Consider the following 19787-nt stretch of genomic DNA (forward strand, 5'->3'; position numbering starts at 1 on the left):
AAAAAAAAAAAAAAAAAAATGCAACTAACTACATGTAAAGACCTGATCATAACCCAGATGAACATTAGAGACACGGACCAGAGCCTTTGCCACAAGATTAATGAATAGGGAGAAATGCAAATGTCAGAACATAGAGAAGCCTAAAGCCATGAGCAGACTTAGGGCTCCAGTATCATGAATAAAAACTCAGTTGTTCGACATCTCTGATCCCTTTCTCCAGCACCATTTCATAAACTGCAAAATCAAGTATCCAAAAAACAAGTAGATGGCTCCCAGCCAATGTTAATTATTGGCAAACATTGAATTGAGTCCACTGAGTCAAAATAAACCTCTTAGGAAGAAGTTATTTTCTAACAAAATGCCCTGACACTGGTTATAGGTAATTATACAACCTAAAGTATCTACATCATTTTTATTCTCAAATTCAAATGTCTATGAAAGTTCCAACTCCCAGTGAAGGTCTTTACTTTATATAGATCAGTCTGCAGTAGAACAAGTATTAGCCAACAAATAAGTGACAGTTTATTGAAAAGGGGCATATTCATGTTTGCAATCCAACTTAAAAACAGATTGTGAATCAATGGGTACCTCAGTGGGAGTCAGGAAAAGAAAACATCAGCGGAAAATGTTTAAGAAAACCAAGGTAAGGGAAGACAGAAAAGAAAGAGCGTGCTCTAACAGCTAAAATCTTAGAGAATTCAGAGCCCTTTTTCTGTAACTTGTACCACTTCCTACCTTAACCGTTCATGTGTTATCTGCTAGACGTAGATAGCAAACACATACTCCAGGGAGTATATATATCAGACTTATCACTCTAACCCTCCAGATTCTTAGGAAACAAAAGGTGTTTATTTTTCTTCAATAAGTATTGACATCAGACTGATCTGCTGTACTCCTCCAGAGTTATTAGGATGTAGAGTATTCAACAAATATTCTTGAAAAAATAATTACACAATATGTTCATTTTTAATATTAAAATAGAAAGTAGGCTTCATAATTCCACTCTGAAGTGCATTATCCTGTAACTCTTTCAGTAGTAACTGCTGATCTCCCTTTACTTAAAAAGACAAACATATGGGCTTTCCAAATGGAAATTCCTACATCTACTGTCTTAAATAAATCCTTTAGAAAAATCTGTTTTCAAAACTCAAATGCTTTTTCTGAGAGGGGCAATATTGCAATATTCCAATTTAAAATCCTTAGACTTGGCCAGGTGAGCAAATCCAGTACCATAATGACAGTGGATATATAAGGCATCAGGACAATGTCACAAATTATACTGTTTCTATATACTGTGACTACAGAGGGGGGAAAGTAACTCAAGAAGACTCAGCAACGGCTAAGAATAATAATAAAGACAAGGATGTTGACAAACAGTATCTCTAACAAGAATCAATCTTAACTGAACCTTTTAACTAACTAATGAAGAAAAACATGTCCTGCCACTGATTTGTCATGTATAACCTGGAAGATATTTTCAATGAACTCAGAAAGATAAATACATATCACTGTGGACAAAGCACACAGGATCCAGAGTTAAAGCAGCACGCTGTGTCCGAATCACACCATCACTCACTACGCTGTGAACACATCACTCACTCTGTGCGAGCCTCTTCCCAGTTCTCTCTGAAATAATGCTCTAAAAATATTAAAACTCCAGACAACAAATAATTTTTATTTTATAAAGTAATAGTATATTTAGGACATTTTTAAATGAAAGCAAATGAATTTCCATCTGGTCAAGATGGAGTAATGGAAAACAGATTTATAATCCTACCTAAATAACCAAAAAAAAAAAGAGAGAGAGAGAGAAATAAAATACAGATTAAAAAAAACAACTGTTGTTTGCAAGCCTCAGGGCATCAAACAATGAAGGATTAAGTGATGGAAGACAAAGTGAGCCCTATAATTACCCCTGCTTATTGCCTTGAGAGAGAGGTAGGTGAGGAGGAAATCAGCAGTGTTCAGTTGACAAAGCTCCGAATCTCAAGAAATCAGGGCAGGTAGAATTCATAGGACAAAGAGGACAGAGCTATGCTGGCCAAAGGTCTTCAAAGGGTCCCCCCTCAAGTTCATCAGAGAACCAATCAGTACATGCTGGGGAAATAAACATCTGAAAGGCCAGAAATGGTGCCTGCTTCCACCAGCCTAACTAGAAAATCTCACAGCACATGGGGCATTGGATATTATGGAAGCTCTTGCCTCATTACTGGGGACAAAACTGCCTTAGAGCACTGTTTCAAAACCTACCTAACAAATCCTAAAAGCAAGACCAGAAAAAAAAAAAAAAAACTTGCCATATAACTTAACTGCATCCCTGAACAAAGCTCACAAAGATTCAAGAATATAAAAATATCCAGTACCCAACCAGGTAAAGTTCAAATCCCCGCCATCTAATCTAGGATTATCAGGTATGCAAAGAGGCAAGAAAACACAGTCCTTCCTGAGAAGAATAATCAACTTAACCAACCCCAAAAAACAAGAGATATGAGAATTTTCAGATGAGGATATTAAAAGTTACCATAACTAAAATCCATATATTCAAAGAAGTTAGGTAAAGACAAGGAAGATACCAAAAAAAAAAACAAAAAAAAAGATTCAAATCAAAATTCTGGAGACACATACCACAACGTCTGAAATAAAAGGTACACAGACTGGAGTTAGTGACAAGTTAGCTATTGACAAGAAAAGATAAATAAATGTGAAAACGCTGGAATACAAACTCTCTAAATCAAGACACAGAAGAAAAAGAATCCAAGTTCACAGGATATGTGTGATAGAAAACAATTATAAACAACTTAATATATACGTAACTTTAGTGCCCTAGAGAGAAGAAAGGACAGAAAGAATATATGAAGAAGTAATGGTTGAAAAATTTTCAAAATTAATGAAAACTATAAAAGTAATAAGCTCAATGAACCCCAGCCACAAGAAACATAAAGAGCCCTATGTACCTCATAATCAAAAGTACATAGTAACATGAAGGCTATGTTAACTAGTTTGATGAAAATATTTCAAATTGTATATAAAAACAGCACACTGTACCCCATGACAGTATTAATGTACACAGCTATGATTTATAAAAAAAAGAAAAAAAAAACTATAGAAAAACCGGGAAAAAAAAAAAAGTACATAGTAGCCATCCAAGTAAAATGCTCAAAACCAGGTGAAAGGCCAGAAACAGTGCCTTTTTCTAGTGATTTTCTAGTTAGGCTGGTGGAATCCTCGAAGCGCTCAAAACCAGTGAGAGAGAAAATCTTAAAAGCAGCAAGAGTAATAAAGTAATATTACAGAGGAACAAAGATACAAACATCTTGTTATATAAGATTTCTTCTGAGAAAGACATGAAAAGACAACAGAATACCATCTTTAAAGTATTAAAAAACAAAAACAGTCAACTAAGGGTTACATAGCAGACAAAAATATCTTTCAAAAACAAAAGCAAATAAAGATCTTTTTCAGCTGAGCACAACGGTACACCCCCGTAATCCCAGCTACTCAGGAGGATGAGGCGGGAGGACTACTTAAGCCCAGGAGTTTGAGACCAGCCTGGGCAACACCACAAGATTCCATCTCAAAACCAAAATGTTTTCAGACATAAAAGTGGTTAAACAACAAACAGCAGATCCTCAGTATAAGAAAGTTAAAGAAAGTCCTTTAGGCAGAAGGAAGGTTATCCCAGATAAAAATCTGGATCTACACAAAAGAATAAAGAGCACCAGGGGGCGGTGCCTGTGGCTCATTGAGTAGGGCGCCTGCTCCATATACCGAGGGTGGTGGGTTCAAACCCGGCCCGGCCAAACTGTAACAAAAAAAATAGCCGGGCATTGTGGTGGGTGCCTGTAGTCTCAGCTACTCGGGAGGCTGAGGCAAGAGAATCGCTTAAGCCCAGGAGTTGGAGGTTGCTATGAGCTGTGTGCTGCCACAGCAGTCTAGCAAGGGCAACAAAGTGAGACTCTGTCTCTACAAAAATAAATAAATAAAATAAAAATTAAAGAATAAAGAGCACCAAAAATGGTAACTACATGCGTATATATGCATGTTTTTTCTTATTTAAATCTCTTTAAAATATAATTGACTATTAAACACAAATCATAGTGATTTGTGAGGTTTATAACATGTAAAAGTAAAATACAGGATAACTATAGCACAAAAATCAGGAGGGGAAAAAAGGAAGTATAATATAGTAAGGTTTTTACATTAAATGTTACAGTGTCACTTGACTGCATACTGTGATACGTGAAAGATATAGCCTATAAACTCTAAAGCAGCCACTAAAATAACTAAACAATTGGCTTATAATACCTCCACAAGGGAGATAAAACAGGGTCATAAAAAAATACTTTATTAGTCCAAAGACAGCAGAAAATGGAAAGACAGAACAAAGAACAAATGGGACAAAGAGAAAAGTAAGTACCAAGATGCTAAACTCAAGCTTAACTTATCAAAAATCACACATGAAATGTAAATGGTTTAAACACCAAATTAAAAAGTTAGACTACATAGAAAAGCAAAATTCAGCTATACGCTCTCTACCACCAACACACCAACAGAGAGAAAAGGCAAAAGGATGACAAAGACACAGCATGATAACAGAGGCCAAAAATGATGAAATGACCACATCATTATAAACAAAGGAGATTTCAAAGGAAAGGATATTAGCAAAGATAAAGGGAAGTCATTTTATAATGACTAAAGACTGAAATAATCACGAAGAAATGAGAATTCCAACGTTTTACGGGCTAACAAGGAAGCTTCAAAATACGTGAAGAAAACTGATAGGAATGCAAGGGGAAATAAACAAAATTATATAACCGTGATTATAACCGCTGATTTCAATACCTTCACCGGATTAAAAGAACCTAATGGGCAGAATAAGCAGCAAGGACAAACTAAATGAGAACACTGCCAAGGACCTTGAGCAGACAGACATTTATAAAATACTCCACCCAACAAAAGCAGAATACATATTATTCTGAAGTATATACAGTGTATTTGCCAAGACAGACCACATTTGGGGCCCTAAAATACATCTTGATAAATTCAAAAGATTTACGGTGTACGTGGTGACCACAGTTAACAGTAATATATTCTTTTTTAAATTATTATTATCATTTTTTTTTTGAGACAGAGCCTCAGGCTATCCCCCTGGGTAGAGTGCCATGGCATCACGCTCACAGCAACCTCCAACTCCTGGGCTCAAGCGAGTCTCCTGCCTCAGCCTCCCAAGCAGCTGCGACTACAGGCGCCCGCCACAACGCCTGGCCATTTTTTGGTTGCAGCTGTCATTGTTGTTTGGCGGGCCCGGGCTGGGGATTCGAACCCGCCACCTTAGGTGTACGTGGCTGGCGCCTTAGCCGCTTGAGCCACAGGCGCCGAGCCAACTGTAATATATTCTTGAGAACTGCTAAGACAATAGATTTTTAAGTGGTCTCAACACATACAAAAAAGACACATATGTGAGCTAACGCATATGTTACTTAGCTTGTTCTAGCCATTCCACAACGTATACATATATCAAAACATCATGTTGCACATTATAATTATATGTAGTTTTGTCAATAAATAAAACCAATACAATAAGCTGAAAAAAATTCAGAAGGATTCAAACAACGCAAACTATGGTATCTGACCATAAAACAGGATCAATAATGGGAAGAATCTTAGAAAATCTACAAATGTTTGGAAATTGAAGTAACTCATTACTAAATGACCCATAGATAAAAGAAAAAAAATTAAAAGAAAAGTAAAAAGCACCACACAGCAAAATGTTTGGGACGCCTCTAAATTAACACTTAGAGAGAAATTTGTAGCAATGAATCTCTATATTAGAAAAGAAGCAAGCTCTCAAATAAAAAAAGGTCCCATTTTTCATTACAAACAAAATTCAATTCTAGGCAGATTATAGATCTAAATGAGACAGGTAAAACAATAAAGCTTCTAGACAAAAACAAAAATAACCTCATGATACTAGGGTTGGGAGACACTTCTTAAACAAGACACAAAAATAGAAATCATAAATGACAAAATTGATATACTGGACTCCACTGAAATTAAGAAATGCTCAATTTCAAAGACAGGAATGAAAGAAAATTAAATGTTTACAATAAAAATAAGAAAGACTCATCGAAAATAGTCAAGGACTCCTACAAATTAATTTTTTAAAAAATACAATAAAAAAGCACATAAGAGTTGAATAGGCACGTTACAAAATAAGATACGGAAATGGGTAGTAGACAAAAAGGTGTTCAAACTCAATAGTAATTAAGAAAAGCGAATTAAAACACATGAAAAACTACCACACACACACCAAAATGGCTAAACAGCATGGTGTTCATGCCTATAATCCTAGCACTTTGGGAGGCCAAGGCAGGAGGATCCCTTGAGCTGAGGAGTTCAAGACCAGCCTAAGCAACATTGACTCCCCATCTCTACTAAAAATAGAATAATTAGCTGAGCCTGTAGTTCCAGCTACTCGGGAAGCTGAGGCAAGAGAATCACTTGAACTTAGGAGTATGAGGTTGCTGTGAGCTATGACATTACACCCAGGGCAACAGAGTGAGATTCTGTCTGAAAAAAGGAAAAAAAAAAAAATGGCTAAAGTGAAAATGTAAAAAATACTAGGTGTTGGCTAGGATATTTTAGCAGTTGTACATACAGGTAGTCACTGCCACCTCCTACTATTTTCCATCTTTTTCACATTAGCCATTTTGGTGAATGTATATTAGTCTTAAACTTAGGAAGACATTTTAACATCTCTTAAAGTTCACGATAAACATATTCAAAAATCTTACTTACAGTTAGATACAACACAAAAATGCTTATAATGTAGGCTGAAATAAAAATACAAAAGCTTTCACAGCAGAATTATTGATGAAAACCAAACACTGGATACTAATCCAAACATCTATCATCAAAGGATAGAGTAGGTTGTGATCTGCTCATTCAGCAGAATACTAGACAGCAGTGGACATGCGGAAACTACAGCCAAATGCAACACTGACAAATCTCACAAAAGAGTACATATTGTTTGACTGACTGAATTTATTTAAAATTCAAAAGATAGCAAAACTAAACCAAAGAGCTTAAAAATTTAAATTTAAATGGTGTGACTACACAGCAAATAAGAACTTCATAAAAGTCAAAATAGTAGTGACTTTGGGGGAGGGGAGTTATAATGACTAGGAAGGAACATGAGGGTTTTCAAGTTCTAAAGCGCTAAGAATGTTCTATTCCTTGTCCAAGGATGAGTTTTGTGTTTTGTGCACTTTTCTGTATGTTCCACACACCTAAGTACAAAAACCTAACCAAAATTATTATGAAACTTTTATACAGTGTGACGTAAAATATTACATCATGATTAAGAAAGTTTGATTAGAAGACAGGGGAATGAGTACAATGACCATGTGGGGTGGCAAATAAAGGGTGGGGACGGCACAGTGTGGAAGTCATCTTCCAAAATGAAAACCCACAGGCAACACCTAACACTGCGGATCCAGCATACCACAGAAGGATGCTAAAGAAGGTACCAATAATCAGCTGTGAAAGATAGAAGTCCTTATCTTAGGGAACAGGAAAATTACAGCTATGAACTGGGAACTTACTTTTCTCTTACAAACCTTGTAAAACTACTCTTCGACTCTTCTAAACTTAAAAAAAAGGGAGTGGGGGAGAAAACTTAAAATGTCACCATGTATAAGCAGAACCTTCATCATCCCATCTTGCTTCTTTCTGTATTTCTCGCTATCACAGGCTGTTAGAGTCGACATTAACTCTTGGCCTAAAAGAAAGTTTGCTAAGCAGATTAGAGTCGCCAGCTCTCTTGATTAGCTCATTTGCCAGTCTGGAAAGGAGTATAGAAGATCTACACAGAAATACCGAGTCTACGAATTACGCTCAGGAATATGTGGAAATGAGAAAGAAATAAAAAGAGAGGAACAACCTTTCTTCTCTTCTATCCCCTAATGAAAAACAAAGCTAGAGATGAAAATTAAGGTATACAATGATTTAATTAAAAAGTAAAGATAGAACAGTTTCACAAGGATTTCCACTTGTGAACCACAATGCATGAACTACTGAAAACGGCAAGAAATTAGCTAAGGTATGTAACTATGAATTCAAATATTCCTAAATGTAGTTTACAAATAGGCAAACTCAAGATACATACAATTAAAACACTCATGCTGTCAAGTTCAGGTGCCTCTAATGCATAAAAATTAGGCCAAAGACAGTACAATAAAATTATATGAAACATGTTCATTTATCAGTTTCCAAATAAATCTGATTTATTTTTAACTGACATCTCAATTATCCATATTTACATCTGGAACATAACAACTTTTCTTTCTTTTAACAGCCTGAGACAAACAAAACGTTATAATTACATATTAGCTATGCCTCCCTCAGTTTCTAAAGGTGAAATGTCATGTCAATTACTTAATAAGATTTAATTTTACCTTGTTTTATCTGTCCTTGCACAATATTACTGGAAGTCGGAGGGGAACCCCTTGTCTTAGAAAGGTCTGGGGTGCTTGGTCTAGGTGGCCTTAAAAAAAGAGAAAAACACATATGTATATACTTTCACACAGTTCCAGAACTATCTAAAATATTAAATTTTCTCGTTCCAAATGAACTATAAAAGAAACACATACAGAACATTTTTAATTTATTGTTCCAAAAAGATGGGGTGGGGGTAGATTTTGTACCTATTGAGATTTTCCATTTCAAATTTTAATATGGTAAAATAAGTGAATGATTAACAAATAGCAATTAAAAATTTGATATTTCCTCTTTGTACTTTAGACATCTTGGTTTAAGAAATACTTGTGAACATTCCAGTGTTCTACTACCTTTGACAGGGAAATGTCATACTTGGTCCCTCATTCTTCAATGCTAGCATGCTGGGATTTCAGCCTACCTACCCAATATCATTGATCCAAATGAATTCACAGAAAGACACACTGAGTTTAAAAGTATTTAGCCCTGAGCCTAAAAAAGTTAATGAGGTATTAAGCAATCTTAGACGGCAGAGGCAAATGTCTGTTTTGAATTCTGGCTCTACCATTTTCTAACTGTGGGACCTTCGACAAATACTTATCTCTTTAGGTCTCAGTTTTCTTATCTGTAATAAAGGGATCATAAAATTATCTTCCATACAAAGTTAAGAACACTGAGTTTTTGTAAAGTCCTTATAACAGCAAATGCTAGCTACATAAGTGTTTAATACACTAAAGAAGTTCTTGATATGGCCCACTCTCAATACAGAGCATAATAAAAAGATGTCTTCACAACTTTGGGAAAATAGGATATAGCTATGCAGGATAAGTACTCTAGAAATATTAAAATATAATAGTATTTGGCCAGGCATACTGGCTTACCCCTGTATCCCTCACACTCTGGGAGCCCACGGCAGGAGGATCGCTTGAGGTTGGGAGTTCGAGACCAGCCTGAGCAAGACTTGAGATTCTATCGCTATTAAAATAGAAAAACTAGCTGGGCATTGTGGCAGGAGCCTGTAATCCCGTCTACTCCGACAGCTGTGGTATGAGGTTCACTTGAGCCCAACAGTTTGAGGTTGCTGTGAGCTATTGTTATGCCACGGCACTCTACCCAGGGCAATTGAGTGAGACTCTGTCAATATAATATAATATAATATATAGTATTCTCTTGCATTAAAAAAAATTGTTCTCTCTTTCACGATTGAAAAATTCTGACTATACTCACAAAATCCTGAAGACAAATTACTGAACACATACCATTCATTACATACAAGTAACAAGAAGAAGAAACACTTTAACCAAATATGCATCAGGACTTAAATGTTAAGGCAAACTTTAAGTAAATCCAATCTTACTATCATACTTACTCATGAGCTAATCGATATGACCAATTCCCTCATTCCCTCTCTTTTTTTAATAGCTACTAAGTATGACAATGTACGTACAATAACACCATGTAACTTTATTATGTTTTAAACCAGGCATTTTGAAGACCTGTGTCTTAAAATTTAAAAAGAAAATATTGAGATGCCATGAAAAGGCTAAAAATATATAGAATAAAAAAAGATAAAGTAATAAACAATGACGAAAATAAAATGGGTTTCTTTTTTGAAACTTAAGAATACAAACAGACTATCGCGGTCACACCTGGTAGGGCCCTTCTTCATATGATCACCAATGAACGTCGCATTGGTCATACTCATTAAGGTATTGGCCAAGGAAATGATCGACAGGAGATGCTGAGTGGTGACGGCCCGGGACACTCCGTAAGTTCCCTTTTCCGTTCCTTCAGTGGCTGGCTGCTTCCTCCCTACTTCCGTTCTCCCTTGTGACAGTTTACTAGAGGGTTGATTGTGACCAGGAAGCATCAGCGACATATGGCCTCCTCTCGATAAGAGCCCAAACGACACTGTGCAGTGGGGCTTCAGCATCCCCAGGCGATCAAGGCAGACTTCATCCAGGACTTCATTCAAACCCCAGGCATGAAGGCAGGACATGAATAACTTGGCGGTGTCCATAGTTAAATTGTATTCTAACAGGGTCAGCGGCTTGGACTTGCTGGCCCGATACTCGGGGTCGCTCTCTTCCCTCCGCTGCCTCATGGTCTCCTCGTCCTCCTCCTCATCGTCCAGGAGGTGCTCCTTTATGTTCTCTTTGATGGTTTCTTTCACTTGTTGGAAGAGAACTGCGGCTCGCTTTCCAGTTAGAAAAGAGCCCCCTTTGTCTGAACTGCCAGATGCTTTTTGCAAATTCTCCGGGGAAATAAGCGCAGTATTCGGCCTAGAGGCTTCCTCAGTCAGGAGTTGAATAATCAACGCTTCCACATCAAAGAAGAGCACGTGGATGTCCGGGTCTGTTAGGTTTGTCTTTATTGCTTGAACCATCAGGGAGTTATGAGAATATTTAGGTAAATTCCCCTGAAATAAATATTTTTAAAAGATAGTTATAATGAAAAGCATTTAATTTCATATGCTCATTAATGAACAATAAACAGTCAGAGGAACTGAAATGTTTATTAAGCTGTCTTTTCAGGGACCTATCATTAAAAGTAACACATTAACTGCCCAGCAACACCATGTAAAATGGATGAGCTCATATGCAGTTAGAAGAGCCTCATGCTGAAACCGCCATCACATTGCCAATTAGTTAAAAAAAAACCAAGGAAATAAAAGTTTACTATTGAAGCAGGGGACCTTTTCATTCATAGAACAGACTAAAATTTGTTTCAATAACTCAGAAGCAAATTCTCCCTCTGAAAATGAACTGTTTCCCCTGAAAGAACAATAGATTTCGGATGGCTACTCATCCTTTTAAGTTGCTGTCCTGCCAAATGGCTCCTTTTTCTATTTTACCTTCACCTTTAAAAAATGTGCAATCCTTTGACCATGCCCCTTTTTTGATTTCTCTCCCCCTCTACTGTCCTTTTTAGCCAAAGTTACTAAGAGCAGTAGAGTAATAAGCCAATGGCGACTCTCTAGTCCCTCCTCCTCAAAGAGAGGGGAGAAAGGAGAGAGGAGAAAGAGACAGAGAGAGAGAATGGAGAGAGACAGAGAAGAAAGAAAGAATAAAAAGCCACTTGGAGAACCTCCTCTCCGTGAGCAGCTAATGTTGACCGTCCTCCCATCAGTCAGCTGCGCTGCAAGCTCCTTCCCCCCACATGGGAACTATCACTTATCACTTACATGTATTGATAAATGGCTCCCAAATTTCCATCATCAGCCAGACGAGCTCCCTTAAGGAGTTTCAATCCTGTATTTCCTACACTTTGTACATAATATCTGGATGTCCCATACTACCTTATATTTAATATGTCCTCATTTGTGCCCTCTCATGACACCTCAAAGACCTCCTGCTCCAGAATCATCAGCTGGAAGTCGGTACCCTTCCTTTCTACCCAATGTCAGGACAGAAATTCAGAGCCTTCTCTTTGTTTCTCAGGACGGGTTTCATTGCCCTAGTCTCATCTTACTCCAACATGAGGGATCCCCTCAGAGCCACAGACTCCTCTCTAATGTAAAGCACAAATGTAACCGTGACACTCTTCCAACAAAAGACTTTATCACGGACTACTAAGGGAAACAGAAAATACAAAATTCTTCAAAGCAATAAAAATATATGTGACTATCTGATCTTGAGGTGAGAAAAGACTTTCTAAATGTACTTAAATTTTAAATAACGCTACTGTCAAAAAAAAAAAATGTTAAATGGCAAGTAAGAAATAGAAATAAGCCTGATGCTGTGGGACTCCTATAGTCCCAGCTACTGGGAAGGCTGAGGCAGGAAGACGGCTTCAGCCTCAGAGTTCAAGGCTGCAGTGCACTATGACTGCACCGCCACACTGCAGCTTGAGAGACTGCTGTGTCTCCAGAAAAGAAAGAGGAAAGAAAAGAGAAATAGGAATGAAATACACAAGAAGTAGGACTGACAAAGACTCATCTATATAAATATTTCTTAAAAATCAATTTTAAAAAATACTAAAGCCCAAATAAAAGGGGAAATAAAACTATAACGGTCAAGGACAGTTTAAAAAAAAAAAAGCCAATAAATATAGGAAAATGCTGATCAAATTAACTGTCAAGAAAATAGCAGTTAAAATAGCCACAAGATACTATTTATAAAATTAGCAAACAGTAAACACTAAAAACAGTAGAGCCAAGGTCAAAGGCACTTGGTGCTGGCATGAATTTAAATAGTAGCCTTTCAAAAGGGTAATTTGGAAAAATACCTCTTGAGTTCTTAAAATTGATATTGTTTGATCTAATATATTTATTTCCAGAATCCTATTATAAATATTCAGAAATACAGATAAGGATATATGTTCAAAGATGTTCAGTAAAACAGTATTTACTCATTTAATTTGGAAACAACCTAAAATCTAGGCCAAGTGGGTGGCTCATGCCTGACATCCTTGCACTTTGGGAGGCCAAGGCAGGAGGATTACTTAGATCAGCTTGAGCAAGAGCTGATCATCTCCACAAAAAAAAAAAATAGGAAAATTAGAGGGGTGTGGTGGCACATGGCTGTAGTCCCAGACACTGGGGAGCAGAGCTTGAGACCAGGAGTTTGAGGTTGCACTGAGCTATGATGAGGCCACTGCACTCTAGCCTGGGTGACAGAGCAAGACTCTGTCTCAATAACAAAATAAATATAAATTATTTAAAATAAATAACAGTAAGGGAAGAGGCAAATAATTTAAGCACAGTCATATAACAGAGTAAGTATTAAGTCATTACAAATCATGATTACTGGGCACGTTTAACCACATAGCAAAATGCTCGTGTTTCCAATTTTAAGTGAGATAAAACTGTACACACATGCATGAGTGCACACACACACACACACACACACGAGTACAGTTCCAATTTTTACTTATTTAATGCTTAAATATACATAGAAGCATGGCAAGAAGGGCTGAAAAAAATATATGAAAATGTTAACAGTAATGACATTTTTGAGACAGAATTATAAAACATGTTTGAATTTCCATATAGTTCTTAAATTGTATATAATCAGTATATATTATTTTCATAAGAAGAAAATAAAGCTTTAGAATAAGATGTAAGCTTCTTCAAAACAATATTCAAAGCCCCTTACAGTTTGTTACCAAAACTTTTCCAGCTTTAACAAGCAGGAAAAGGACCATAACTATCGCCCCTCACAAGCTATGTATAAATCCTTCTTCTGCTTACTCCTTTGCTCAAAATATTCTTCTTAAATTCTACTCCAATCCCTTCTCTTCCATCAAGACCCTGATTCTGTTGTTTCACAGCATGTCCGTCTATCAAATCACATGTTATCAATTAAACCTAAATAAAGCTGGGGTTGGGGAGAAACTATTACTCCCAAGGAATGTTCATGCACAAGCAATCCAGCTCCCCTAACGTTTTTTACCTACTGCGCACAACATACTTGTAGTCTCTGCCATATTTACATAATTAGCTGCTTCACATACAGTATTGACTGACCCCTGTACTCTATGAGACCATTTCCAAATTAGGGGGCTAGCCACGTCATGTTCACCTTGGATAATCTTAAACTTATCAGAGTACCTAGCAGAATGAACGAGGACATTATAAAAATTTTATAAATGGTTTAAAATTTGCTAATCAATGCTTCTGTCATAAAATTACGACAATTCTCCTCCCATACGATTATGTTTCTTTCTAGCTTAAGAGGCTTCCCCAGCATTTCATAAGCCAAGGATAAATCCAGACCTCTCCGAACATCACAAAACTTCCTCCAGGCTACATTATCGCCTACCCCTCCGATTACATCTCTACCCATAAGTCCTACACACTCCACTGCCAAATCAAACCACTTGCACTTTCCAGAGGCACAGAGTTTCAGACAACTGTATCTTTACCTGTGCTATGCCAGGGTCACGCCCCTTCCTCCCTCTCCTGACCGATGCTCAAGTCACACACATTTCTACCCATCCCATAGGAAGTAATCTCAAGTGGCTCCTCTTTCCAAAATCACTTAGGCTTCAGGTACATCTTACCACTACCTCCTCTGTATTAACTGTTCTAAATAAATATTTCTATACTAGTTAAGCAACCTAAGGTGCACACAAGTAATACGAAAAAATTATGCTACACAACAGTAGATACAAAGTTACAAATATGAAGTAAAAAATACTTTCTGAATATCCTTCCTGTATTTATTTTCTTTCATTGCTATATGGTAATTTATGTGTTTATGGGGTACATGCGCGTGTTGGTTCCATTCCTGTATGTCTTTCATCTCCCTTGACTTAACCTTTATTATGTCCTTTGTGCAAGGCATTGAGGATGCAAAGGTGAGTGAGAAATGGTTTTGTCGTCATGGAACTTAAAACTAACAGGTAATGGTGGGCCAAAAAATTGTTACAATGTAGTATGAATGGTGCTCTCAATAGATAAAGTAAGAACCAACCTGCCTTGTGAACAGAGAGAGCCTCATGGAAGCCATGACGTGAGCTAGGAGAGAGCACTCCTGGTGGACAGATGGCAGGATGTTAAACAGGACAAAGGCATGACATATCACAGGATGGATGTTGACGAAACCACAGGTAACCAAGGTGAAGAAGACAATAGATGTTCGTGGAGAGCACAGAGAATCACACCAAGCCTTCTGAACTTTCTCCTGCAGGCTTGGGCGCACTCAAGCAGTACATTTCTCAGAATCATCAGGGCTGTTTGTTAAATGTCAGTTCCTGGGTCTTATATCAGACCAGAATCAGTATCTCCGGGAGTGTGTCCGAATCTTTCTAATAAGTACCGTAGATGACTCATGCAGTAAAGTTTGAGAACTATTGTCTAAGGACTTTAGCGAGGGGAGTTATAAGATCCAACTTAATTGTATAAACATTTATCCATCAGCAGTGTTGGCTGAAAAGCAGCAAGACTGAATCATGAATGTAAAACGGGCAAGAGTTGCCATCCAGATGAAGTATGCAGTAGCACCAGGAACACAGGGATGGGACAGACAGAAGAATGCGTGTAAATTGTCCTTTTATTCTGCACAGCACTGGGCTTTATATTTGCTTTTTCAAACACTGAATGTATAACGTCAGACATTATGCTTGCTGCTTTGTACCTACGATCACTAATTTCAGTTAATAATGTATAACTTTATGTATGATGTCATTGATGGGAAAATTATAAGTAATTATAGTTACCACATACAAAGCTGTCGCTTGGCCCAGGCACTACGCTAAGTATTAGGGTTGGTTGTATCACAGCAAAAACTAAAATATCAATATTAGGTACAGACCTGACACCAGGTAACAATATTAGGTCAAACTAAGAGGCCACCACAGTGCTTTAGCAGATACTGTCTTTCTAGTAAAGATGTGCAAAGTTAATTTAGGAGAAAGACATGGACCATTATTACCAAAGACTATAAAATCAAACATGTTCGGTAAAGAAACTATTAAAGCAGCAAGAGTGGCTTATAGGAAAAAGAAAGCGTGAGCGAGGACACAGGGTGGACTGTTAAGCTCTGGCATCTGATGTCAAGCACACCTGTGCCCCTTTCAGGGGGTCAGGTCTGCCGTGTTTCCGTCTCTTCCTGGGAGTTGTTCCAGCAGACAGCCCCTGTGCTTGGACAACGGAAAGGTCACCTAGTGGCTGGTGTTACTATATCTGTAGGTGACCGTGTGTGATCTTCTTATCACCACCTCTCAGTGCCACTGCTTGTGTCACTGTGACAGAAACAGTAACTAACAGCATCCACAGAAAAGAAAGGGCATAAGAAAAGAAAAAGAAACAACAAAAACATTTGAAAAAAAAGACAGATAAGACCAGGAGGAGACTAAAGGAGGAACAAAATGACTCAGCCCCAAGTCCTACAGATGAGTGATAATTCTGACACCACAAAGTTCTCCACAACCTATCATACCCTGACAATGGATTTTACTAACCTAACAAAGCCCTATTATACCAAAATACACACATCCAGCAAAGTTGTGACGATAATATTTGGCTAATATTTTGTATGGAGATGGTGGAGTTCATAGCACTGACATATCTAATATTCTAATATGTTACCCTAAGATTAGCCACAGGAAAATGAACAAAAACATCTATCAAACGCAAGGGACTCTTGGCTTAGTCATATGATATACACATCTAGAGCAAACTCATTCATTCGCACCATCTTATAGTCTTATGATTTCAAATACAAGCTATCCGACCAAGGGAAACTCTGTGTCAGGAACCTTGGCAGCGTTCCTCTGCCACCTTTATTAAGAACATCTGAAATGTGTGCTCACAAACTCACCTTTACTTTATCATAGAGGAAGATTAAATTCAATTCAACAAATATTTGTGGAGTGCCGATTATGTGCAAGGTGCCTGGGAGAAAATAAAGCCTCAATCCTTAAGGCAACAGCCGAAAAATGTATTTGAAAAAAGCCAACAAGGAAAGCTAAATCATTGGATATATACAAGTGAAACCGTCTCAGATTTGGTAGAAAAACTCAATGAAAATGTAAAACACATACATACAAGCACTCACTCAAAAGGACCAGTAAAACCAGACATAGTTGACATTTTCATTGTCGGTACCAAGTCTGTTCTAATTGTACGAGGGACAATACCTATTTAGCCATTTCAGATTTTAAATTAGGAATTTGACTTAAAATATTACAGAAATGCAACCGTAGGGAAAAAAAAGACTGGATTTCATACTCATCACCGAAAGTGAATCTGTGTCAATCATGTTAAGGTAGCAGGTAGAATTGTCCCTCCAATGAAAACCCAAGGAAAAAAAAGAACTGTGATCATGAGAATGGCTGGTCTTCAGCGTGTGCGTGTGCACCGGCATACACACACACACACATACACTGTGCAGCAGCCCCCAGCAACAACAAAGCAATGACTCAGAATCTGCAGTGGAAAAAAACGCTCATGTACCCATGTTTAACGTTTATCATTACTATATATTTGAATATATTCTGAGATAAATTATATCTGCTGAAATACCTGATAGCTTTGTTCCCTAAAAATATTATAATGATATTATATTTCATTATTTCTTATGACTAAGAGAAATTTAAAACACTGGCATTAATTTTATTCTTTCACCATTCACTTAAATGGTCCTGATTTAAAAGCTTACTTATTTCTGATTCATTTTTTAATATCACAGTTGTCAAGACTATTTTTAAATACTCTCGTCCAACAACGTAACATTCCTTTTCTTAAGCGAACACTGAGTCTAATCTACAACAATATCAAATGGTTCAGATGTCTACCTAAAAATGGAGTTTATGCCAGCAAGCATTACAGACATCAGCTGATTTTCCTGCTAAAGTAGAAAGCAGAAGAGTTTATGGCTTAAAAAAAAAAAAAAGATTCTGATTTGAAACCAGAGATTAAGGACACTAAGAACAAAACTAGCTAACATTATACATCTAGCCCACACACACATTTCTACATGTATGAAAATTCAGCCCTAAAATTGAATGTAAAAATATTTTATTTGATAAATCTTAACATACTGCTTTACAAAATTAAGTGGGAATCATACTTACATTGCATATTCTAAATAATTTTTAATTTCCTAAGTATGGTATAAAAAACTGGTTTATGTGCATTACCTAATAATATTTGGTATGAAAAATTAATTAAAAGAATTTTACTCTTGATTTTGTAGAAGATATTTTGTTGCAGAAGAAATCTTTAAAGAAATTTCTGAAATTCTGATGCATAGTGTTAAATGTAAAAGGTTTACTGAATAAAAACAAATTGACATCTTCCATGTACTTTTAAAATATTCTAAAATTATTAAGGAAAAATCTCACCATCCAGTAAAAAGTATTCACAATGTAGTTTCAATACGAACTATTTTAAATGTTAGGAAAAAAAAGAAAGAAAAGTAAGAAGGAAAGAAGGAGGGGAATGAAAAGGGAGGCACAAAAACTAGAAGTATCAAGAAAATGCATAAAACCGAAATGGATATTTGGTGCCCTCTGCTGTTGTATTGATGTTACTTAATTCTAATGGTTAGGATAACAAAGTGAGGTAAGTCCTTTATCCAAAGAGTCCACTTACGTTGGAATTTGACAATACATAGTATCTACTTATCTTAAATATCTGATTTTGGATAGGATGGGATTTCATGATTATGTATGAATGACGATATACAGTCAGAGTTCATGCTATTTTACTTCCTTTCACGTGTTTTCATTAACAAGTACATTACTAAAACGATACATTCAACCCACTGAGGGGTTTTAAAGTTGATACTGTACTATAACGTATATATACAACATAAAATATAAATCACTCGATAAAAATTATAAGTATTAGATATAAATGTTTAGGTCATGCCTTGTATAAAGAAAATATCTCCCCACAATATTTCTACAGGCCATGTCTTACTGGATAATAATGCTTGAATAATAATATCCAAATAGTATTAATACCCTGAGAGATTAGAAGATTAATATATTAAGAGTTTCCACAACACTAGTACAAAAGAGATTGATTTTCAACTCTTCCCAAAGGGCCCAGTCACCAAAGTAACAAGACCAGGGGCTCCTCGATTGTACAGACCTTTCAAGGAATCAGTTAACCCCTAGTATCAATCCCTCTAATCTTTCAAATAAAGAAAAGACTACACCTCAAAGGGGTGTTGTGAACAGCTAATAGATAACACAAGCAGGGTTCCTTTCACTGGTGAGAGAGATAATAAAACCCAGCTTATTTTCTCTCAAATGAATGTGCTAACGATAGATTTAGTAGTTGAAAATAGTTTAAGCCAACTGAAGAAAAGAAGTTGTAAAAATCCAAAAATCTCCTACTACAGCATACCCCCCTGGGTATGCCAAAATACTTAACACATCTGTCGATGAATGGAAACAAGGTGGGTTTCTGAGAGGCCAACTTGGCAAAAAACAGGATAAGACTAATAATGACAAAATGAGAAGGAAAAAAAACTGCTGTGATCTATGCTGGGTCACAGTGGTGAGCAAGCTCTAACTTCAGAAATAGTCACACTCATATAGATTCTAACCTATTTTTTTTTTCTTATTGAGATAGGGTCTCTCTTTGTCTCCCTGTTGGCTACAATGCAGTGGCACCATCATAGCTCAACCTCAAACTCTTAGGCTTAAGCCATCCTCTTGCCTCTGCCTCCTGAGTAGCTGGTACTACAGGCGCCCTGTTAATAGGGTCTCACTCCTGCTTAAGTTGGTCTCCAGCTCATGGCCTCAAGCAATCCTCCTGCCTTGGCCCCCCAAAGTGCTAGGATTATAAGTGTGAGCCACTGCACCCAACCAGACTCCAACTGATTGCCTCAAGC

The 19787-nt window shown here is 36.9% G+C and overlaps 1 protein-coding gene across 1 annotated transcript in view; it reads right to left on the reverse strand.

Annotated features, from left to right (window-relative positions):
* The window catches only part of WDR7 (WD repeat domain 7), a 356864-nt gene that overhangs the window by 236849 nt on the left and 100228 nt on the right, over positions 1 to 19787 (reverse strand). The window contains exons 15-16 of the mRNA XM_012804318.2: positions 10146 to 10915; positions 8457 to 8545 (exon numbers count right to left, since the gene is read on the reverse strand). Coding sequence (XP_012659772.1) covers positions 8457 to 8545; positions 10146 to 10915 — 859 coding nt within the window. The remainder of the gene's footprint in view (positions 1 to 8456; positions 8546 to 10145; positions 10916 to 19787) is intronic.

Source organism: Otolemur garnettii, unplaced genomic scaffold, assembly GCF_000181295.1.
Source record: "Otolemur garnettii isolate 467f Iridium unplaced genomic scaffold, OtoGar3 scaffold00027, whole genome shotgun sequence".
Classification (NCBI taxonomy): domain Eukaryota; kingdom Metazoa; phylum Chordata; class Mammalia; order Primates; family Galagidae; genus Otolemur; species Otolemur garnettii.